Source organism: Neurospora tetrasperma (assembly GCF_000213175.1).
Source record: "Neurospora tetrasperma FGSC 2508 unplaced genomic scaffold NEUTE1scaffold_5, whole genome shotgun sequence".
Classification (NCBI taxonomy): Eukaryota; Fungi; Ascomycota; class Sordariomycetes; order Sordariales; family Sordariaceae; genus Neurospora; species Neurospora tetrasperma.
The window spans coordinates 2,761,993-2,779,537 of record NW_009799103.1 but is presented as its reverse complement, the minus strand read 5'-3'; the positions used below and the strand labels follow the sequence as shown (position 1 = coordinate 2,779,537).

At 53.0% G+C, this 17,545-nt stretch overlaps 6 protein-coding genes across 6 annotated transcripts; 2 read left to right on the top strand and 4 right to left on the bottom strand.

Moving 5' to 3' along the window:
* Positions 1 to 1,105: 1,105 nt before the first annotated feature.
* Positions 1,106 to 1,526, bottom strand: NEUTE1DRAFT_124036 (uncharacterized protein; the record flags this gene model as incomplete). The annotated part of the gene is made up of 1 exon (XM_009855169.1): positions 1,106 to 1,526. One exon carries the CDS (start codon positions 1,340 to 1,342, stop codon positions 1,106 to 1,108), a length of 237 nt encoding a protein of 78 aa, XP_009853471.1.
* A 734-nt stretch (positions 1,527 to 2,260) lies between these two features.
* Positions 2,261 to 3,817, bottom strand: NEUTE1DRAFT_86191 (glutaryl-CoA dehydrogenase mitochondrial precursor; the record flags this gene model as incomplete). Its single annotated transcript, XM_009855168.1, has 2 exons — positions 2,261 to 2,436; positions 2,499 to 3,817. 2 exons carry the CDS (start codon positions 3,760 to 3,762, stop codon positions 2,390 to 2,392), a joined length of 1,311 nt encoding a protein of 436 aa, XP_009853470.1.
* A 2,199-nt stretch (positions 3,818 to 6,016) lies between these two features.
* On the top strand, positions 6,017 to 8,251 carry NEUTE1DRAFT_46915 (uncharacterized protein; the record flags this gene model as incomplete). Its single annotated transcript, XM_009854451.1, has 2 exons — positions 6,017 to 7,370; positions 7,596 to 8,251. The coding sequence occupies 2 exons, from the start codon at positions 6,017 to 6,019 to the stop codon at positions 8,249 to 8,251; spliced, it is 2,010 nt and encodes a 669-aa protein (XP_009852753.1).
* A 276-nt stretch (positions 8,252 to 8,527) lies between these two features.
* On the bottom strand, positions 8,528 to 9,481 carry NEUTE1DRAFT_67507 (uncharacterized protein; the record flags this gene model as incomplete). Its single annotated transcript, XM_009855167.1, has 2 exons — positions 8,528 to 8,870; positions 9,248 to 9,481. The coding sequence occupies 2 exons, from the start codon at positions 9,479 to 9,481 to the stop codon at positions 8,751 to 8,753; spliced, it is 354 nt and encodes a 117-aa protein (XP_009853469.1).
* Positions 9,482 to 10,155: 674 nt separating this feature from the next.
* Positions 10,156 to 11,385, top strand: NEUTE1DRAFT_131358 (uncharacterized protein; the record flags this gene model as incomplete). The annotated part of the gene is made up of 2 exons (XM_009855166.1): positions 10,156 to 10,717; positions 10,805 to 11,385. 2 exons carry the CDS (start codon positions 10,467 to 10,469, stop codon positions 11,331 to 11,333), a joined length of 780 nt encoding a protein of 259 aa, XP_009853468.1.
* A 982-nt stretch (positions 11,386 to 12,367) lies between these two features.
* NEUTE1DRAFT_67503 (phosphatidylinositol-4-phosphate 5-kinase its3) lies at positions 12,368 to 16,111 on the bottom strand (the record flags this gene model as incomplete). The annotated part of the gene is made up of 3 exons (XM_009855165.1): positions 12,368 to 13,938; positions 13,997 to 14,963; positions 15,023 to 16,111. The coding sequence occupies 3 exons, from the start codon at positions 15,961 to 15,963 to the stop codon at positions 13,063 to 13,065; spliced, it is 2,784 nt and encodes a 927-aa protein (XP_009853467.1).
* Between the last annotated feature and the right edge of the window lie 1,434 nt (positions 16,112 to 17,545).

The window sequence follows — 17,545 nt, the reverse complement described above, 5'->3', positions numbered from 1 at the left end:
CTTGAGCGCATGACAGAACCGTCTTCTAGGATGGGGAAGAAAAGGAAAGAAAAAGAGTTCAGAGGTCAGGGAGCAGGGAGATATATATACTTGTGGGAGCTGACCAGACACACATGGCCCCATCTTCACGAACGGTAATGCGCCTTCCGCGACAAGCAACACAGATACGTTCGATCCAGTCAACATGGCATCACCAATTCGGCTTGTCTGAGAACTGAGGAAACAACGACCATCTGGATCCGGGATGCACGACGCGATAACAGAGAGGTACACCACAACGCAACAGCTGACTGGCAGCCGCAGGTTCTTACCTCTATCGACAACAGAACGTTCCTGCCAGAGACCCAATGACCCAACGATGACATGACTAGAAATCTAACCAGCAGGTCCTCCCAACACCGTTCTTCGACAACTGTTTTGGAGGGCGGATTACATGTTCCCGAGGGCGCCATTTGAACCGGAACCTCAGCAGCGGTTCAGATCAACGACAAGGCAAGCGCGTTGCGGCGAAGGTCCGCCAAGAACGGAAGAACGACCATCGACCGAATATGAGATCATGTACTCAAACCATCGCGAGTCAAAAACAGCACGACACCCGCATCTCATGCACGCAAGACAAAGCCATATAAGAACCGGAATAGCGAACCCAATCAACCAACAATATGCCAACAAGACAACTCGTCTATGAATACACTCGGCCGTCGACCACCTGTCGAAGGTGCCGAACAGAAAGTACAAGAAGGCATCAATAACCGGCAAGCCGAGCATTAACATAACAGCAACTGCGAGGGCATCACACATACACATGGAACTACCTTATTCTGATGTGCGGTTGGGCTACAAGGAAAGTCACACCACCGGGCAATAGGCATCGTCCTTGTCACGGCAACCGCGGGCGGATGGTGGGAGGAATACAGTGTGGTTCCAGTCATTGTGAATGGAAATATTCTTCTTTTCTCGATTCCTTCTTTTCCATCACTCAATTCCTTCAGCCTCCCTCGACCCTACCTCTAGGTACGTACTCAAAGTGCTAATTCCCACTGACCATAACTCAGGGTAAGCTGGGCGGCTGCCCTCACTAAGGTGGGTACCTACGGCATCCTCTCTATTTTCTTGCTGCTTCCTCCCTCTCTTTCCGCTTCTTCTTTTCCTCGGCCTCCTTCTTTCTCTTGCAGCTCGAGCATGACTTGTCAGACTGCTTGCTAACCTCCTTGTTGTCGGAGCGGATATCACCGCAGGAGCCCCAGTATTTTGCCTTTGCGCACGTCAGGCGTTCGCTGCTGGTGGAGACTACGTCGGAGCAGTCGGGACATTTGTAGCTGGTTTTTATCTGGCCACACATTGTGTCTTTCTCTTTCTTGAATCGATCCAGATAGGAATATTAAAACTGGGTTATTGTATTTGTCGAGTCTGGATTGGTTGGGGCGCTATTGCTGTTGGTAATGATGCTGGAGAAGATATAACGCTCCTGGATAGGTGTAAATCGTGGACCTTATGTAGATCTTGAATTCGAAATGGGAAGCTGGTCACACTTGAGCACGATGGGCAGTATGCGTGAGGTAACATGGCCGTCTCGATAAGTTGTCTAGAACGAGGTCGGACTGCCGAGGCTTGGTACCAAATGACGCATCAAACGGAACATGCTTGCGAACTTGGACTCGTGATCTGGATGGTAGCCCCATTCGACAGTCAAGATCTAAGCACGAGACGACAGCAAACCACCACAGCTGTATTGCAACTACGAGGGCCGGGCTTCACACATGGAACTACGCTCATTCTGATGAGCAATTGGACTACATGGAGAGCAAGTCACACCCTTGGGAAATGACATTGTTCTTGCCTTTGGCAAGCGCGGGCGGATGGTGGGAAGAGCGGTGCGATCCTGTTGTGTTGAGAACGCGGCAGTTGCAATGCCACTGAAGCGGTTCTTGCTTTGAGAAGATGAATGCTCCTTAGGGAATCTTCCAGGCTGTCAAGCTTGCTGAGCAACTTCCCAGATTGGACGAGGTATCATTGGAATGGGCTTTCTGCTAATGATGTGCCTTGGAGGAGCATTACTTATCATCCCATGAGTGGCTACCTAGCCTGTATGGGCCACTTCTGTCTGGTGAGGCAAGTGTCGTCATTTTGGGGAAACTGGCTTCTGGACCCCTTCGTGAATCAAACCAGGGGAATAACCGAAGGGAAGGGATGCTCTGGCTTCTGTCTGAAATAGGTAAAAAGAGCAAACCAAGTGTGCAAGTGGAAGCATTCGTGACCGCGCGGTCAAATTTGTGGTATCCATTCAAACACCGAAATTTGTTACTGTACACAAAATATGACAATGCGCTCCCGTTCAATCCCACACAACAAACCTCGCTGAAATGAAGAAAGCTGTTTTTACACCGTCTTACACGAAAGCCTGAACACCAGTGATAGCCCTTCCCAGAATGAGACCTAAATCAAATAGTCAGCATCGTCACTTCACCGACCTCTCCCAGTCGGATGGTCAAACTTACTGTGAATATCACTCTGACCCTCATATGTTTGCGTTACATACAAGTTGGCAACAACACGGCCAATATGGTACTCATCTGACACAGCATTACCACCAAAGATCTCTTGCAGCGTGCGGGCGTGGTACAGGGTGCGATCGCAGTTCTGGCGCTTGATCATGCTGATCATCTCGGGCGTGGCCTTGCCCTCGTCCTTGAGGCGGCCGACCTGGATGGCAGCCAGGGTTCCGTAGGCGACGTCGGTGGCCGCCTCGGCCAGCTTCTTCTGCACGAGCTGGTACTTGGCCAGCGGGTTGCCCTTGAACTGCTTGCGCTCGAGGGCGTAGGTGCGGGCCCGCGCCAGGCAGTCCTCGAGCGCGCCCATCATGCCGAAGGCGATACCGAAGCGGGCGCTGTTGAGGCACGTGAAAGGGCCCTTGAGCCCTTCGATCTCGGGGAACATGTTCTCCTTGGGCACCGGGCAGTTGTCTAGCTGGATCATGCCCGTGATGGAGGCCCGCAAACCCGTCTTGTTCTTGATCTGGGGAGTCTCGAGCGTACCCGGTGGGCAGGCGGACCGCTCAACCAGGAAGCCACGGATCTTGCCCGTCTCCTGAAGCTTGGCCCAGACGACCAGGACGTCGGCGATGGGCGAGTTGGTGATCCAGGTCTTGGCGCCGCTGAGTAGGTAGACTCCCTCCTTGGTAGGGTGGGGACGAGCGACGGTCTCCATGGAGCCCGGATCGGAGCCGTGGTTGGGCTCAGTCAAGCCAAAGGCACCAATGATCTTGCCCTTGGCCATGCCGGGCAGAAAACGCTCCTTTTGCTCCGCGGTGCCAAAGTCGTTGATGGGGCCCATGACGAGCGAGGACTGGACGGACATGCCGCTGCGGTAACCGCTGTCGACGCGCTCGACGGCGCGGGTGATCAGACCGCTGGCCACGGAGGAGACGCCGGCGCAGCCGTAGCCCTCAATGGTAGCGCCCAGCAGGCCCAAATCGCCCATCTCCTCGAGGATCTTGGGGTCGTAGTGCTCATCGCGGTAGGCCTGTAGCACGCGGGGGAAAAGCTGTTCCTGGCAGTAACGCTCGGCGGTCTCACCGATGGCAATCTCATCCTCGGTCAAGAGAGACTTGTGGTTGAGAGGGTCTTCCCAGTTGAAGGAGGGAGCGTTGGAGGTGGCAGAGGCAAAGGCACGGACAGGAGTAGTGGTGACGTTGGTGCGCGGCGCCGAGAAGGCCTGACGCAGAAGCCCTTGAGGGCATCTCCTGGCGAGAATTCGAGACATGCCTAATAATTGATGAGAACAGCGGGTATCAAACAGTAACTAACAGACAACTGATTGTAACCTTCCAAGATGAACCCCAAGTTTTGTTACGTCAACCTTTATTTATAAAAGTCATAATCCAAATACAGCTAAAGTCCGGCTTCGGTGCATCTCCGCCCGTGAGGCTAATGTTTTCCACTGTTGTTGTAGCAATCAAAGGCTGCTGTTCACGCTGTTTACCCCCGCTGTGAGGAGCTGTGAGCCACTGACCTCGGAGTTGGAACCCCGTCATTTTACGGCCATGGACCGCCGTTTGCCGAGCATTCCGATTCCCAGGGTACTTCCCGAGGCATTCCATCGCCGGATTGGGTTAGGGTTGTACGTGTGCTACTGGAAAAGGGGTAACAAAACAAACCCGAGTTGGACAAACGTTGAGCCAAGAGGTGATAGAAAGGTGACTAACATCAAGAACATTGATACAGGTTTACAAAAGATTTTCGCGCAGCTTCGATGGATCTCAATGCGTTTCAGGTTGTAAAATACTAGCCCAAGGCAAATGACAAACAAGCCTATGGTATCCGAACGCTGAACAAGACAAAGAAGGGTACCCGCATCACTCCGCGCTGTCCTCATGAAGACGAGTTCGAGGGTTGAAAGACAGGCATTATCGGTTACTACATCCATAAGCAATATACTGCGTTAGCTAAAGAGAATGAATATACTACTCAGTGCTTCACACATAATCAAGCCGGACGCAAGCAAGCCAAAGTTGGCTCAATCTCGAACAAAGCAGATATCGTCCAAACTTGGCTGAACCTGGGTAGAGTTCACAGTGAGATTGAGTTACTAACTCGTTATAGCTCGTTATTGCAAATCTTTCTTAGGATGAGAAGAGAAGTGTCTCATTGGGGACATAAGTCGTGTCGCTTCGGTGGTCATGGTCCAAACTCTCTGTGCTCCGAACAAGTCAAATGAATTGACCCATTCAAATCTTCGTAAAAGCACTTTACATATCACTGCGGGTTTAACAGGTAACGAAGCCAAGTACCATTTTGGACTTGACAAACTTTGTGATGGCAGTTTTGTAAAGAAACGGATCCATGATATCCGAGCGCGTAATGAGGGCAAAGCAGGGATTTGCATCACTTTGCTGTGCCTCGAGGAGGACAGAAGCAGTTGATGTAGGAAGGTGCGGATCAGTTCTATGTGCTTTCCTTCTACTTCTGCTTGACTGTTTTGCCTTGAGAGAATGAAATCGAGTGTCTCGGGATAATGACAAATGCCCCAACCGACGACAACCGGCCTCCCAGCCTCGCTCCTTCCCCAAGGGCCCAAAGGCCTAAACCGACCACCTTCCCGCCCTTCACTACACCACCCTTTATAACCTTAGCCTCCGTCCCTTCCTACCAACACAAGACAAGCCAAGTTACCCGTCCACCAAAGTGTTCAGGTGGCGTAGCGGTCTAATGTTAGACCGCTACTGCCGAACTCGTCGTGGGACCGGGGGCTCGCAAGGCAGGGAGTTCGAACCTCACAACGAGCACTTGTTTAACGAGAAACCCACCTTCGTTCTGAGGGCCTATTCCCTACCTAGGAAATGCGATATTCTTCGACCCTCGTGACTGTAACTAGAGCAGGCCACAGCTCTTAGTGGCAGCTCGAGGGGATATAGGGAAACAAGGGTCCTCCTGGAGGAACATTGCAGTTCTTCCAGTCCAAGGAAAAATAATGTCTAAGGAAGTGTAGGGGTGTCATGACCGAACTGGGGGGAAGAATAGAGATTGCATACCCATGATGGGTAACTGGCTTGTCACCAATTTTTTTTGACCCTTTTATTGCTCTGTGGTTTCCGTAAGCTTTCGAGGCATGAATTGCGCTGTCGGACTAGGCATTGTATGGTAGAGTGAATATGACAGGAAATCTGCCTGTGAATGGTCCGGTCGGCGTGGGTGGGAGATTGAAGAGTAGACGACGTCTCGCGAGAAAATGACAGGAGCGGCTCTTGCCGTATTGACAAGGTTCCGTGTATCAAAAGGCAACAGCAGCAAAGCCTTCGTCTCGTCAGTCAGAGATCTGCCACTCGATATCCGACTCACTCTCTAATCCAACCTCTGCAATTCCCGCCCGCGAGAGAAACTGTCCCCTAAGCCAGCACCACGTCCCGGGTTTACCTCGTTTCATTTCCTGTGCATCCTTATAAAAGCATTCAGATTGAGCGTCTGCAGCCTGCCCTTCTCATCCCTTGCGCCAGTACTCCACCATTCGATGCCTCAAGATGGATGATATCTCCTCCCCTGTTGTATCCGCTTCATGCTCCCCCGGGGGCTTGACGTACGCGGAGGTCATCAGGATCCGACGAAACCTAGATCGCAATACCGATACCATATACGACGACCTTCGCAAGAATGAGCTCGATGACTGGGAGCTCCCCAGTCCGTTACTCCCTCACCCGTATCTCAGGCAGTTGCCTCCTTTACCCTCAACTCTGTCCCGGCGCGGCACAGTGTCCGAGAACGATTCTCCCGCTGACGTGCCATACGTGGTGGGCGGTTTAGCAAGCGTGGCAGCTGTTCAACTTCTGCGATCCTGTCTGAGAAACACGCCCGAGTTCCACAAATCTCAAACACCCACAAGCCTCAATAATCCAGACATCAACCTCTACCTCCTTCGAAAACACGAAGCCGCACAGTCCGACATGTCCGCACGACTGGCAACCTGCGTGTGGACGTCCAGTACCACCCAGCTGCAGACAGATACAATGGGCATTGCCATCTGGGGCACAAAGAGCACAGGAACGGACGGGGCTTTCAGCAGCCGTCCTGAAAGCACCGAGAAACAGGAGGAACGACCATCCATCCGTCGCATAGTAACGCCCGATATCAGCTCAATATTGCATCGTGGTTCAACGCCCAACTCCTCCAAATCTCAAGGGTGCACGCCATCTGACGCTTCTCGTAGCAATGGTACAGGAAGGACAGCAACATTTGCCTTCAATAGTGAATGGCAGACGCAAGATGGCCTCGTCAAGTGGAACGAGGGTGCCCCTGGCCTCGACAGTTCCAAAAGCTCAAGGTCCCCCGATGGCGACCTCGGGAGACCAGCCTCACCGTGCCAGACCCAGAACGGCGGCAGTCGCAAACAATCACTCGACACGTGTTCTTGTCCAGATCTGGGAAGAGACGAGGACGAGGAAGCCGAACGTCCAGATCTACCACGCAGGCGAACAGACGGCCCCAATGTTCACTGTCCACACCATCATTTCAAAGACGTATTTCAACGCTCTCAATCCGTTTGCCCATGTGAACCACAGCTGGACATCCACAGGGTCCGGGATCCCAGAAGTCGCCGCCGCTTGAATCGCGAAGACGTCGGGGTATTCACGGACTTGGGAACGGGCGCGGCCGGACCACTCAGCAACGCTCCAGCGCAAGAGTACTCCCCTAAGCTACTTGCCATTGCTGGCGTGATGATCGCAACCGGAGAGCTGGACCGGCTTTCACTGGGGAGTGGCGGTCATAGTCGTCGTCATTCTCTATCTCAAGCTTCACAGACCAGTGTCAGCAGCTCGAAAGACACGGACGAAGAAGAAGAAGAGCTTCCTCCCCTGCCACCGATCAAAACTGCTGTTGGTAGACGGAAGAGGCGCGCCATGTCCATGGTGGGACCCCTTTCAAGCACGCCTTTTAGTTTTGTCATGCAGGCAGGAAAAAGCGGGCTCTCGCCCACGCCGACAAGGAGGTCTTCGACGGGGAACCAGCTCTGGGCTGGACACCGAGAAGCACCCCTTCCGCCCGTGAACTCTCCCGCCCTACAACAAACAGGCGTAGGTGTAGGTGCTACCCGACCTGGCACAGGGACGCCTACGGCTCAAGGACCGTTTGGGTCATCATCGTTTCGCGCGAAGAGACCGGCGTCTCGCCGTTTGTCAGAAATATGGAACGCTTCCTGGGACAACACCAACAACCAAGAGGATGATGAGGGTGATGAAAGTCCTTCGGAAAAGCAGTCGAGTTCTCCCGGTCTTTACGATTTGGAATCCCCAAGGTTTACCGGGGTTCGCGAAGATGACGTGAGTCCCGGGGGCGGGGCCAATGCCGAAACCCCCAGGCTTTCATGGCCGCCGAATCTGAATCGCGTGAATCAATGTCTCAGGGAACAGGGGGGATATTTTGGTCGAGGTCGGAATGAGGAGGATATAAGTACACAGGACGACGGGGAAAGTCCGGAGTGGACAGAGACGGAGGAGAGAAGAGGTAGCAATCTCACTCTCCGAAATGATGAGGACCCGAGTGATGGGTACCCTTCGGACACGTCACCATCTACCTGTGAATGCACGCATTGCGAACATGCTGGGTATTATGTCAAGGTTACTGATGACGCGGTAGGTCATGGTGAGCATGAGGTGCATTTGGACGAGGATGAAGTTGGTGGAGTGATGCAGCGTTCGGGGTCGACTCAGACTATTATCCATACACCTACAAGGCATTCGAGCCAGGAGGCAGGAGACTGATGGGCGCCTGACCGGCTGAGGACTTGACTGTTGGTTAGTGAACTCGGTGTGGCTGTCTCTCGGAAAGCAGAATTGTAGATTGGTAACGGGTATGGAGGCTGGCGTCTGGATAGGTATCAGAGGCACGCACCTTGATAGTCTTTTTAGACATTCCTATAACCAACACTCCCTAGGTCAAAACCATCCATCATCAACATATTCACCATGACGTCGTTCAATCAGCAGGCCATACCAGTGAAACAACCCGCCTTGTGACCAAGGGTGGAAAACAGAACTTCCTCCTTCAGATACCCAATCAACTCAAATTTAAACGCCTTATCCCATGCATATATACGGTACATACACCAAGTACACACTATCTTTACACCGTCCCTCCTCTTTTCTCTTTCACCCACCTCAACCTTCCTGACCAGTCGCTTTCAACAGACGACATCGAATTTGAATTGGATTGTTCCGGATCGGCTGGGATCGAACCGAGTCGAATCAGGACGGAATCGCTTTACTCGCGGGCCTTGAAGTCGGTGTTGACGTCCATCTTGACGGCGCCCTGGGCCTCGAGCTCCTTTAGGCGAGCCTTCTTTTGGATGTCTTGGACGCGCCACTTCTTGAAGTATGTAACCTGTTGTAAGGGAGAGAATGAGAGGTTAGCTGGCGTGTGTGTGTGTAGAATGCGCTGCTGTCTTGTTTGAAATGCATATCCTTCCATTGCCTGACTTGGCTGGCTCCCTGGCAGGCTGTTGGCTGTTTTCGTTTTGCTCTCCTTTAGAAGGATTGATGTTGTTTTCTGGAGTCCCTTCCCTCCTTCTGGGCGTTGGGAATTCTCTGCTTGCTGTTCCTTGTCGATTGCTCGTCCCAGATACCTCTTTCTCATCCTCCTCTTCCTATTCCTCCCCAAATCCCCCAGCCCCACCACACCCTACCCCATCCCCCAGCTCAGAAGTGCTTCCCCGAAAGCATAAAATAAAAAAAAAGAGTAAGTCAAAAGTTACTACTCACCCACTGAGCAGCGCAATCCTTCTCAAACTCGACGCTCTCGGCCTTGCACGCTTTCGCGGCCGCTTTCTCGTCCTTGAGGGCGTCCATGATGTTGTTCCGGTCCAGGCAAGCAAAGTAGCCGTCGCGCGCCATCCAGCACTTTTGGCGCTCGGAGCGTGTAGGCGCAACGGTGCCCGCGCGTACCTCAGCCGCGCGCTTGTCGGCTTCGGATTGTTCAAAGAGGCCCAGGACCATTGTGAAATACTGCGGTCGTTTCGGTTTGGAGTCGGGATTGGTGTGTTCTTAGGGAGCCGGTATCGGGACGGCGGGAGACGGAGGGTTCAGTTGGGTTAGATGAAAAGGGCCGGGACCAAAGGGTGGAATTTGGGAGCGAGGTGTTGATTGCGATGTAGTGGTCTCCCGTTACATACGTAGGTAGGTTGGGAAAACGGGAAACTTGGGATCGAATTCGCGAATGATTCCCGAGCCAAGCTTCTGGGATGGAAGCTTATCGAGCTCTTGGCCCGCTATCAGTAGTTTAGTACCGGGTAGGTACCTCAGTCGGAGCTTTGTGCGGCAGGCAACTTTGTTGGGGTTCGTGCTTGGCTGAGCTTCCATCCAAGGTGGGCGGCCAAAAAGGTACAGAGGTACAGGTACCTTGCTTCCTTCTCACCACTAACCCCGGACTTTTGGTTGGTAATTTTGGATTCCACCCCATTGATAACCCTGCACGTGCCCTGTAATCTTGCAGCGGACGGGGCGGACGCAGGGACCAGGGTCAGCCCCTGCCTGTGCGTGGAACGAATGGATGCGACACTGTTGGGGCTGTCAACTGCAATGTGGTGAGTGAGTGCTGTCAAGTGCTGTGACTATGATGGCTTTCGTCCGTTGATCGCAAACCTGAACTTTAACATACCATCTTTCCACAGTCTTTTCCATTCATGGTTTCTAGGGGAGAATCACTACGAGGAACCAAGAGAGGATACAGTAGCAACAAACAGTTGCGGCTTAACGACACGCTCGAGTCATCAATAAACGAACCGACACCTCCTCACACCGAACGAGCGTCCCGTCCGACCTAGCTCCCTTCGAACACCACCCTCGAATTACCCAGACAACCACCAAGTTTCAAAACCCGATGACCGATTACTGCGCCGAATAAAAACTCCATCGCGAACAATCATAGTTACCATTCAGCCGAATCCGGCATCACACACAGCTTGAAGCATCATCAACCACAATGCCCCGCCGCCGCCGTCCCCCGCGCTCCGGCGCCCTAACTGAGCTTCCGCCCCTCAAGATCCTCGGCCAGATCGCCGCGCTACAAGCAATCTACTACACTGCTGCTCTGGTGCTCATGTTCTTCACGGCGGCCGTAGCTGGAAATCCTTTCACGCTGGACTTGGTGTTCGGGTGGGAGGCGGTAAGGGGGGATAACACACAGGGGTGGTTAAACGGCTTTATCTGGTGTTTAGTCGGCGGGTTGGTGCTGTAAGTGCTCTCCCTATGTCTCCCTCTTACCTTTTTGTCTTTGATGATCCATCAACCCTAACATGGAACCAAAACCCAAAAAAACAGACCCCTCTCCCTAACAGCCATCGTCCAACGCTCCAAGCTCATCCTCGACTTTGCCCTCACCACGCACTTCATCCACCTCGTCATCGTCACTCTCTACACCACGCCCGACCACACCTTACCCCGCCACACAGCCTGGTGGCTGACCATGGCCATTTCGTCCCTGGCGTCCTTCTTGCTCGGGTCATGGGGGTGTCGATACAGGGAACTGCAGCCTATTGCTTTTGGTGGACATGGTAGCGGCGGCGGCAACACCACGAACAGCACCACCAACAACAACTTTACCAACGGGGAGGGAGGAGCAGGACAAGGAGACGAAGAACAGGGCTTTATCACAGGAGGAGGAAGAGGAGGAGGAGGGAGAGCCAAGCGGGGATCGCGGGGCGATCTGGGAGGAGGAGATTACGAAATGGTCACCATGTCTGGCGCCAGTGGCAGCGGCAGCGGCATCGGTAGCGGTAAAGGTCATGGGAGATCACAAAGCACCGTTTCCCAAGCTGGGCTAGGGGGCCCATTAGAGAAAGCCGACTAGAAGTCCCGGTTATGGGTATTAACCAAATATGCATTACGATCACTACCCCGCGCCGTTTGGTTTCATTCCCCCAAAATAGCACTTGTTTTTGCGATGGTGGAGTTTTGGTATGTGGGGAGTGAACGAGTGGTTGTTTGGGTTGGTTGGGTTTACATCGAGACGACGGTCTTCTTCCTCTGCCTTGTTACCATCGCCCTCGCTATCACCAGCACCACGGTCCTTGTCTTTTGTTATCTTCGACGAAGAAGACGGCGACGACAGCAAGCGTTGTTGGACTTGGACTTGGAACGAGGAAGAGGAGAAGCGGGGGGATTATAGTGAAGAAGGAGTAGTAGGATATGCTGATGTTGGCTGGTCGATGATGTTGTTGGTCGTGTTATACAGTTTTCTCTGGTATATTTAGATCTCTTTTGGGACCTAGTAGCATTGGGTATTGGGTCTGGAGTTTTAAGGTGTTCCGGCATTTGGTTTCAGGGTTCTCTGGCTATAGAGTTATTGATACGGGGAGAGCGATGGCTTGATCGGATGGATACATGGATATATATGTATAGATGGATGGATGGATGGATGAACATCCGGGCATGAGATGAGCGAAAAGGTCAGGTCTGACGACGAGCGAAGTAGAACATATTGGAGGAATGGCTAATAGACGCTGGCGTAAGACGCAGGCATAGCATAGCCGCACAAGTACTGAATGCAATTACAACTTGATTCCCCATGGACAACAGTGAACATAACCTAGGTACCTATTGACATTTTGTAATCTTGATATCTGTCTGATCTGATTTTGGTTTTGGGAGAACACTAGATAAAGATCCTCCGCCTCAACTCCCCCATGCTCTAATTGGCTAAGCTCAACTCACTTCACTCACACACACAAGTCCCTCCTTTCCTCCCAAGACACTGATCCGCTGACTGATTCGATCAACAAAAGAAACAAGTAGGATGAAAAGCCAAAGGGAAAGAAAGAAATATAAACAAAAAAGGGGTCAAGTAGAAGAAAAAAAAGTTGACTACAGGTCTAAAAGAATATTCAATGCTTTCCCTCCTTCCATCCATCCTTCCTTCCTCTCGTTGCTCTCGCTCCGATCGATGCTTCCCCCCAAAAGGAAAAGAAAAAGAGAAAAATATATAAAAAAGACAACGCCAAACAGTAAATATGGTATGGTATCATGGCTTATAGTTGTTTGTTATGGTTTCCGGTGTGGTGATGTTGAATTGCTGACTTGTTCGTTCTTGTCGTTGTGGCTTTGCCTCCCCCCTTTACCCTTTTTGTTCTGCCGCTGCCAACCAATGAAGTGCACTCAAGCAGTCAACCGGGGAGCGGGAAGGAAGGATACATAGAACAGGGAGGGAGGGAGACCGAGCGAGATTTGATGGAAGAGAAATTCGTTGCGAAGTTCAAGAGGAAATTGTGGATTAGGTCTTCGTCGTCTTCCGTATCATCTTCCTTTCATCCTCGGCTCCGTCCGCACTTAACCCTTGTCCTTCTCCTTCCTTCTCTTCCCCATCATGCCGCTCTCTCGCCCGTCCGTCAACTCTAGTAACCAAGCACTGGGGCTCTTTCTCCTCCGTCTACAACGTTCCGCAGGAACCTCTCCCTCACCGCCTCCCATTTCCGTCGCGCACATTTCGTCGGTGACTCCTAGGAACCCGGCGAACTATCCATCTCCATCTTCAGCTCCAGCGCCGTCGTCGTGCCCTTCGCCTCCGTCATAGTGTTGTCGTTCTATGACACGCCTTGGGGCCGAGTCTGTGCATCGCCGAAGGGGAGCGCGGGCAGAGCCTTATCCAGGCTTTCCCGACCAATAATTTGGTGACCGCCCTTGTTGGATCTGAGCGAGCCACTGGAGCTCTTCAGGTCAACGGATTTGCCATTGCTATTACCGTTCATGAGGCCAATGCTATACCCGCTATCAGCGCCGTCCTTCAGGGACTGAGGTGATCCGTATCCATACCCTGTCTTGGGCGGTGTTGGTGGTGGTGGCCCAGGGTCTCGGTAGTCGCGAGCATGACCCCTCAGGAGCGGGTTACCAAACCCGGCCTGTCTTTCCTCACCGTCCTTGGCAGGGGTAAGAGGGCGGTACTCGCTTTCACCAGCCAAGTTGCTAACTCGGCTGTTGTGGACCTGTTGCTCGGTGGATGACCGACCCTCTGCAGCCTCTTCAACCACTGGTAAGATGCTGGTTTGACTAGCTATGTTGTCCCTGCGCTCGATGCTGCCAGGGGAGAGCGTCGTCCGGAGCGTCTTGGTCGGTACCTCCTCCTCTGATACGCCAGTCTTGTACGCCTCACGCTCCGCCCTCTGCATCGTTGCCTCGGCTTCTGGTGACTGAACACCAGAGGGTAGGGGTGGTACTGTCGTTGAAGAGCGACCGTTGCGTGCGCCAGCTCGCTGCTGCTCCTGATCGGCCAAAGCTGCTTCTGCTTGCATCTGTGCGTCTCTCTCCTGGGCTTCGCGAATCGCCTCCTCGCATGACATGGTGATACCCTCAATGAAGTTGATGAAGCGCTCGCCATATTCGTGAGGGGGGAGGGCAGAAATCTGAGTACGATCGCCCGACAAGCCCTTCCAGAAGTTTTCCAGTTTCTTGATGATGCCGTACTGGAAATCACGTTAGCACTCGTCATCAGCATACAGACCAGATAGAACATGAACCTACATGTGTCAAGCAGTCAATCACTCCGAGGTAATAGATCTCATCCGCCGGGGTGTTGTCCTCATGGGTTGCACGGAATCCTCCGTCATCCTGGTTGAAAACAAAGCCCACGCGGCTCTGATTGTGCTCAAGTTCGTCGGGCATCCGGCTGCTCGTCTCTCCCATAGGAACTGGCCTCTCGGATTTGACCATCTGCCTCAATTCTCTAGCCTTCCGCGCATTCTCCAACTTAGATGGAGTCCGCAACAAGACGGAGGAAGGGTCCTCGCGTGAATGCTCACCGCCAGGGTTGAACACACGTAGGGTCTTGTCCCGCAGATTTTCCTCGTTTCCTCTCTGAAGATCATGGATGCCGACAAGCAAAGAATAATCCATTATCTGTAGCTTCTGAAGTAACCGAACATCCTTCTGGAGCTGCTCCAAAAACATCTTCTTCTTCTGAAGTCCAAGTTCGAGATGTCGGTGTCGTCGAAGCCAGTTTAGGTCCTTTAGTGTTGCCCTTGGGTTCTTGTCGAGATCTTCCTCCCTGTAGTCACGACCAATTGTTGAACCCTTCAAATCGAAGGTCTGGTGGATGTCCCGGTGCGGAGGGAAGAGGTTGTTCATGACGACAAAGTGAATCTTTTTGCCATAGGGCATCTTGACCCGGTGTAGGCCGTAAAATTGCGAGAGAAGGGTGTTGGGGTTTTCGGTAACATGCTTGAAGTAATCCTTGAGGATCTTGCGAAGAAACTTATGCTCGGCATGGTGAATGGTCTTGATGATGTACTTGTAATCGCGAGAAAAGTAAAAGAAACTGCCGCTCTTGCCAGGAGAACCTAGCTCGGAAAGTATATACTTGCCTGTCAGTGACATGAGATAGTCTGCTGGATCCAGGCCGAAGCGTGCGCGGAGATGTCGGAAAACCCAAGGCGCATAGTCCTTGAACTTGAAGTCATACTTGGCGGATGGAACCAGCTCGTTTCCGGCACTTCTGAGGGGTTAGATACCAGATTGTGTAAGAGGAAGGAAGTATCAAGAAATGCTTACATATCAAAGGTGGATTTTTGCTTGGCCTCGAAGTCAGCGTCCGTCAGCGGGCGGTCAAGCTTGGCATTCGTTCGCGATACCGAGACTCGAATGCCGGTCAGCATGTTGTACGCTGTGACCCAGTTGGCATGTGTCTCGTCGACCTTGGTGCCAACCACAACCCGGTCGTCGTCTTCGGCATCTCTCTTCCTCCTCTTGCTGGCCCGTTTCTCCCTGTAGACTTCGGCCCATCGCAATGCGTCGTCATCTGGCACAACTTCGTCGCGAGGCATTTCCGAGTGGAGAGATCGTGTGTTCCTTCTAGCAAGATTTAGCGACGCCCTACGTACGCCAGCAACGCCAGTTGGTGAGAAGCGACCGGTTGCATACGTAGCATCGGAGCCGTCCTTGGATCCACGAGGACCCGAAGGTCTAGGGACTTCGAGGGTATGGCGATGTTTAATACCGGGACCGGGTGGCGGTGCGAGGGCACTGGTGGAGGCTGAGATGGGTGTTGCAGGGTTGTACAAGGGCGGCGACGAGTAACGATGCGGTGAAGAAGGGCTGCTAGGTGCCGAATCACGCCGCTGAGCTGGTGGTGATGATGGAAAGTATCCGTTGGAAGTCTGGTGGGCGGAGGGTGTGGGCGTCCCGTTCTCGGTGGTGCGAACGTCTCCCGTGTTGGCCGGGGGTGGATGAATTGAAACAGTGTTGGCAGAGCCCAGGGAGGCACCCTTTTGGTCGTGTGTCGCTTGAGCGTCCGGAGTTGGACGGACTGTGCGGTCCGGAATTGCAATGGGAAACCTGCCGTTTGGGTGCGGCTTCCCGCTTTTCGTGACTTGATGGCCGCCCAGCCTGGCGCCCCCGTCGGCCCTGTTTGCCCCGTTCAGGTTCATCCCATGTAGTTTCCCACTAATCCCGTCCACATCGCCATCGACACCTCCATTTGGCGAAGAGGTCATGTTGGGATGTCGTCGCAGACTGTCCCCATTCAATCGTGTGCTGATGTCCAAATCGTCGGTAGAGGTGTGTGTCGATTGGCTGGAACCCTCGTCGTCGAAGCTCTCGATTGACGTGTGAGAATGAGAGTGACGAGGAAGTGGGTGTTCATCGACCTTGCCGTTAGGTTGCCCGTATTGACCGGCAGGGTTGAGGTGTACGACGGCGGGGGAATGCTGGTAGATTGGCGAGTTCTGGTCGGGTGCGAAGGAGGGCATCTCGGGTGGATAATGGCACCCGGAAACTGGGCAGCTAATGGCTACTCGGTGAGCAATGTTTCGGTATTATTGTCGGCTGGCGGTAGCGGCACACATGCTTCGACGGCGAGAGAGAGGCCAAGGATGACAACTGCCAACTGCGTACCAGCCCAGGGACGGATGGCTGATTGATTGTGGATTGTTGACCAAGTCGGTTAAGGGGGTTCCGAGATTGGCGCTGGTCCGCGGTCGGCCCCGTTCGGGATCGAGAAAGGGGGTCGAATTAAGATGATGGATATGGCAGATAGGGAAGGAAGCGAGACAGGAAATGACGAGAAACCGCGGAGACGAGACAATTGCGTCGCGTTAATATCGAGTGGTGGTGGTGGTGTTGATTGAGTGTTGGTGTTGAGAGGTGGTGTGTGTAGTGTGCAGCTCAGCTGCCCCGACGTTGAAACGAGTTGGAGTGGTGGTGGTGGTAACAGGATTGGAGGTTGGGAGTGAATGAAGCTGGCGGACTGTCTGGGGCTGGGTGCGTGCTGCTTGCTGACTGACTGACAGTGACGACGGGCCCAGCAGCGACGGCCACCTGTTGGGGAGGGACGATCGGACAGGGCAGTTTGGATCCCAGCCAGGTACCTAGGGGAAGCCGGACAACCAGTGGCGGGCAGCCTTGGCACTACCCAGGCCGGACTATCAACGGAAAGCGAGAAAGAAGCGACAAGGGTTGGCTTGGCCCGATTACTGTACACGTAAAAGGTGATGGGGCGGCTTAAAGATGAGGACGGATGAGATCAAACTCGTGTTATTGTAGTATCATTAGTCTAGGTCGTTGGGTCGTTTCATTCAATGGCGTGTCGTGTAGTGTAGGTAGTGAGTGCTGTGGGAGAGTGTGTGATTTCCAGGTGTGTGCTTCAGGTTGGCGTACAGCGGCAGTGAGTGCGACCAGAGCAGAAACCGGGAAGAGAGGACCAGACCAAACCAAAGTGGAATGTCGCGCAGGCGGCAGTGACAAAAAAAGGCGGACGAGGCACCGGTCAGAGACGGAGTAAGAGCAATGTGGGCCTGCAAGGAAGATAAGTGGCTTCCGCGAGAGAAAGAAAGATGAAGAATAAGATAAAAAATAAAAAAAAGACGCAGAGAAAATGAACGTTTCCAATCAGATTAAAGACCCTTGATTTCGGCACGATAGTGATGAGTGGGAACAAAATCGATGGAGGGATTCCCCGGTGTTGATGTCGCCGTTGTTGGTGCTGTTGCCAGAAAACCAGGAAAGATGATGGTGGTGATGCGGAATTGGAGTACACAGGGAACACAGCGAAACGGTGTGTGGACACTGGACACAACC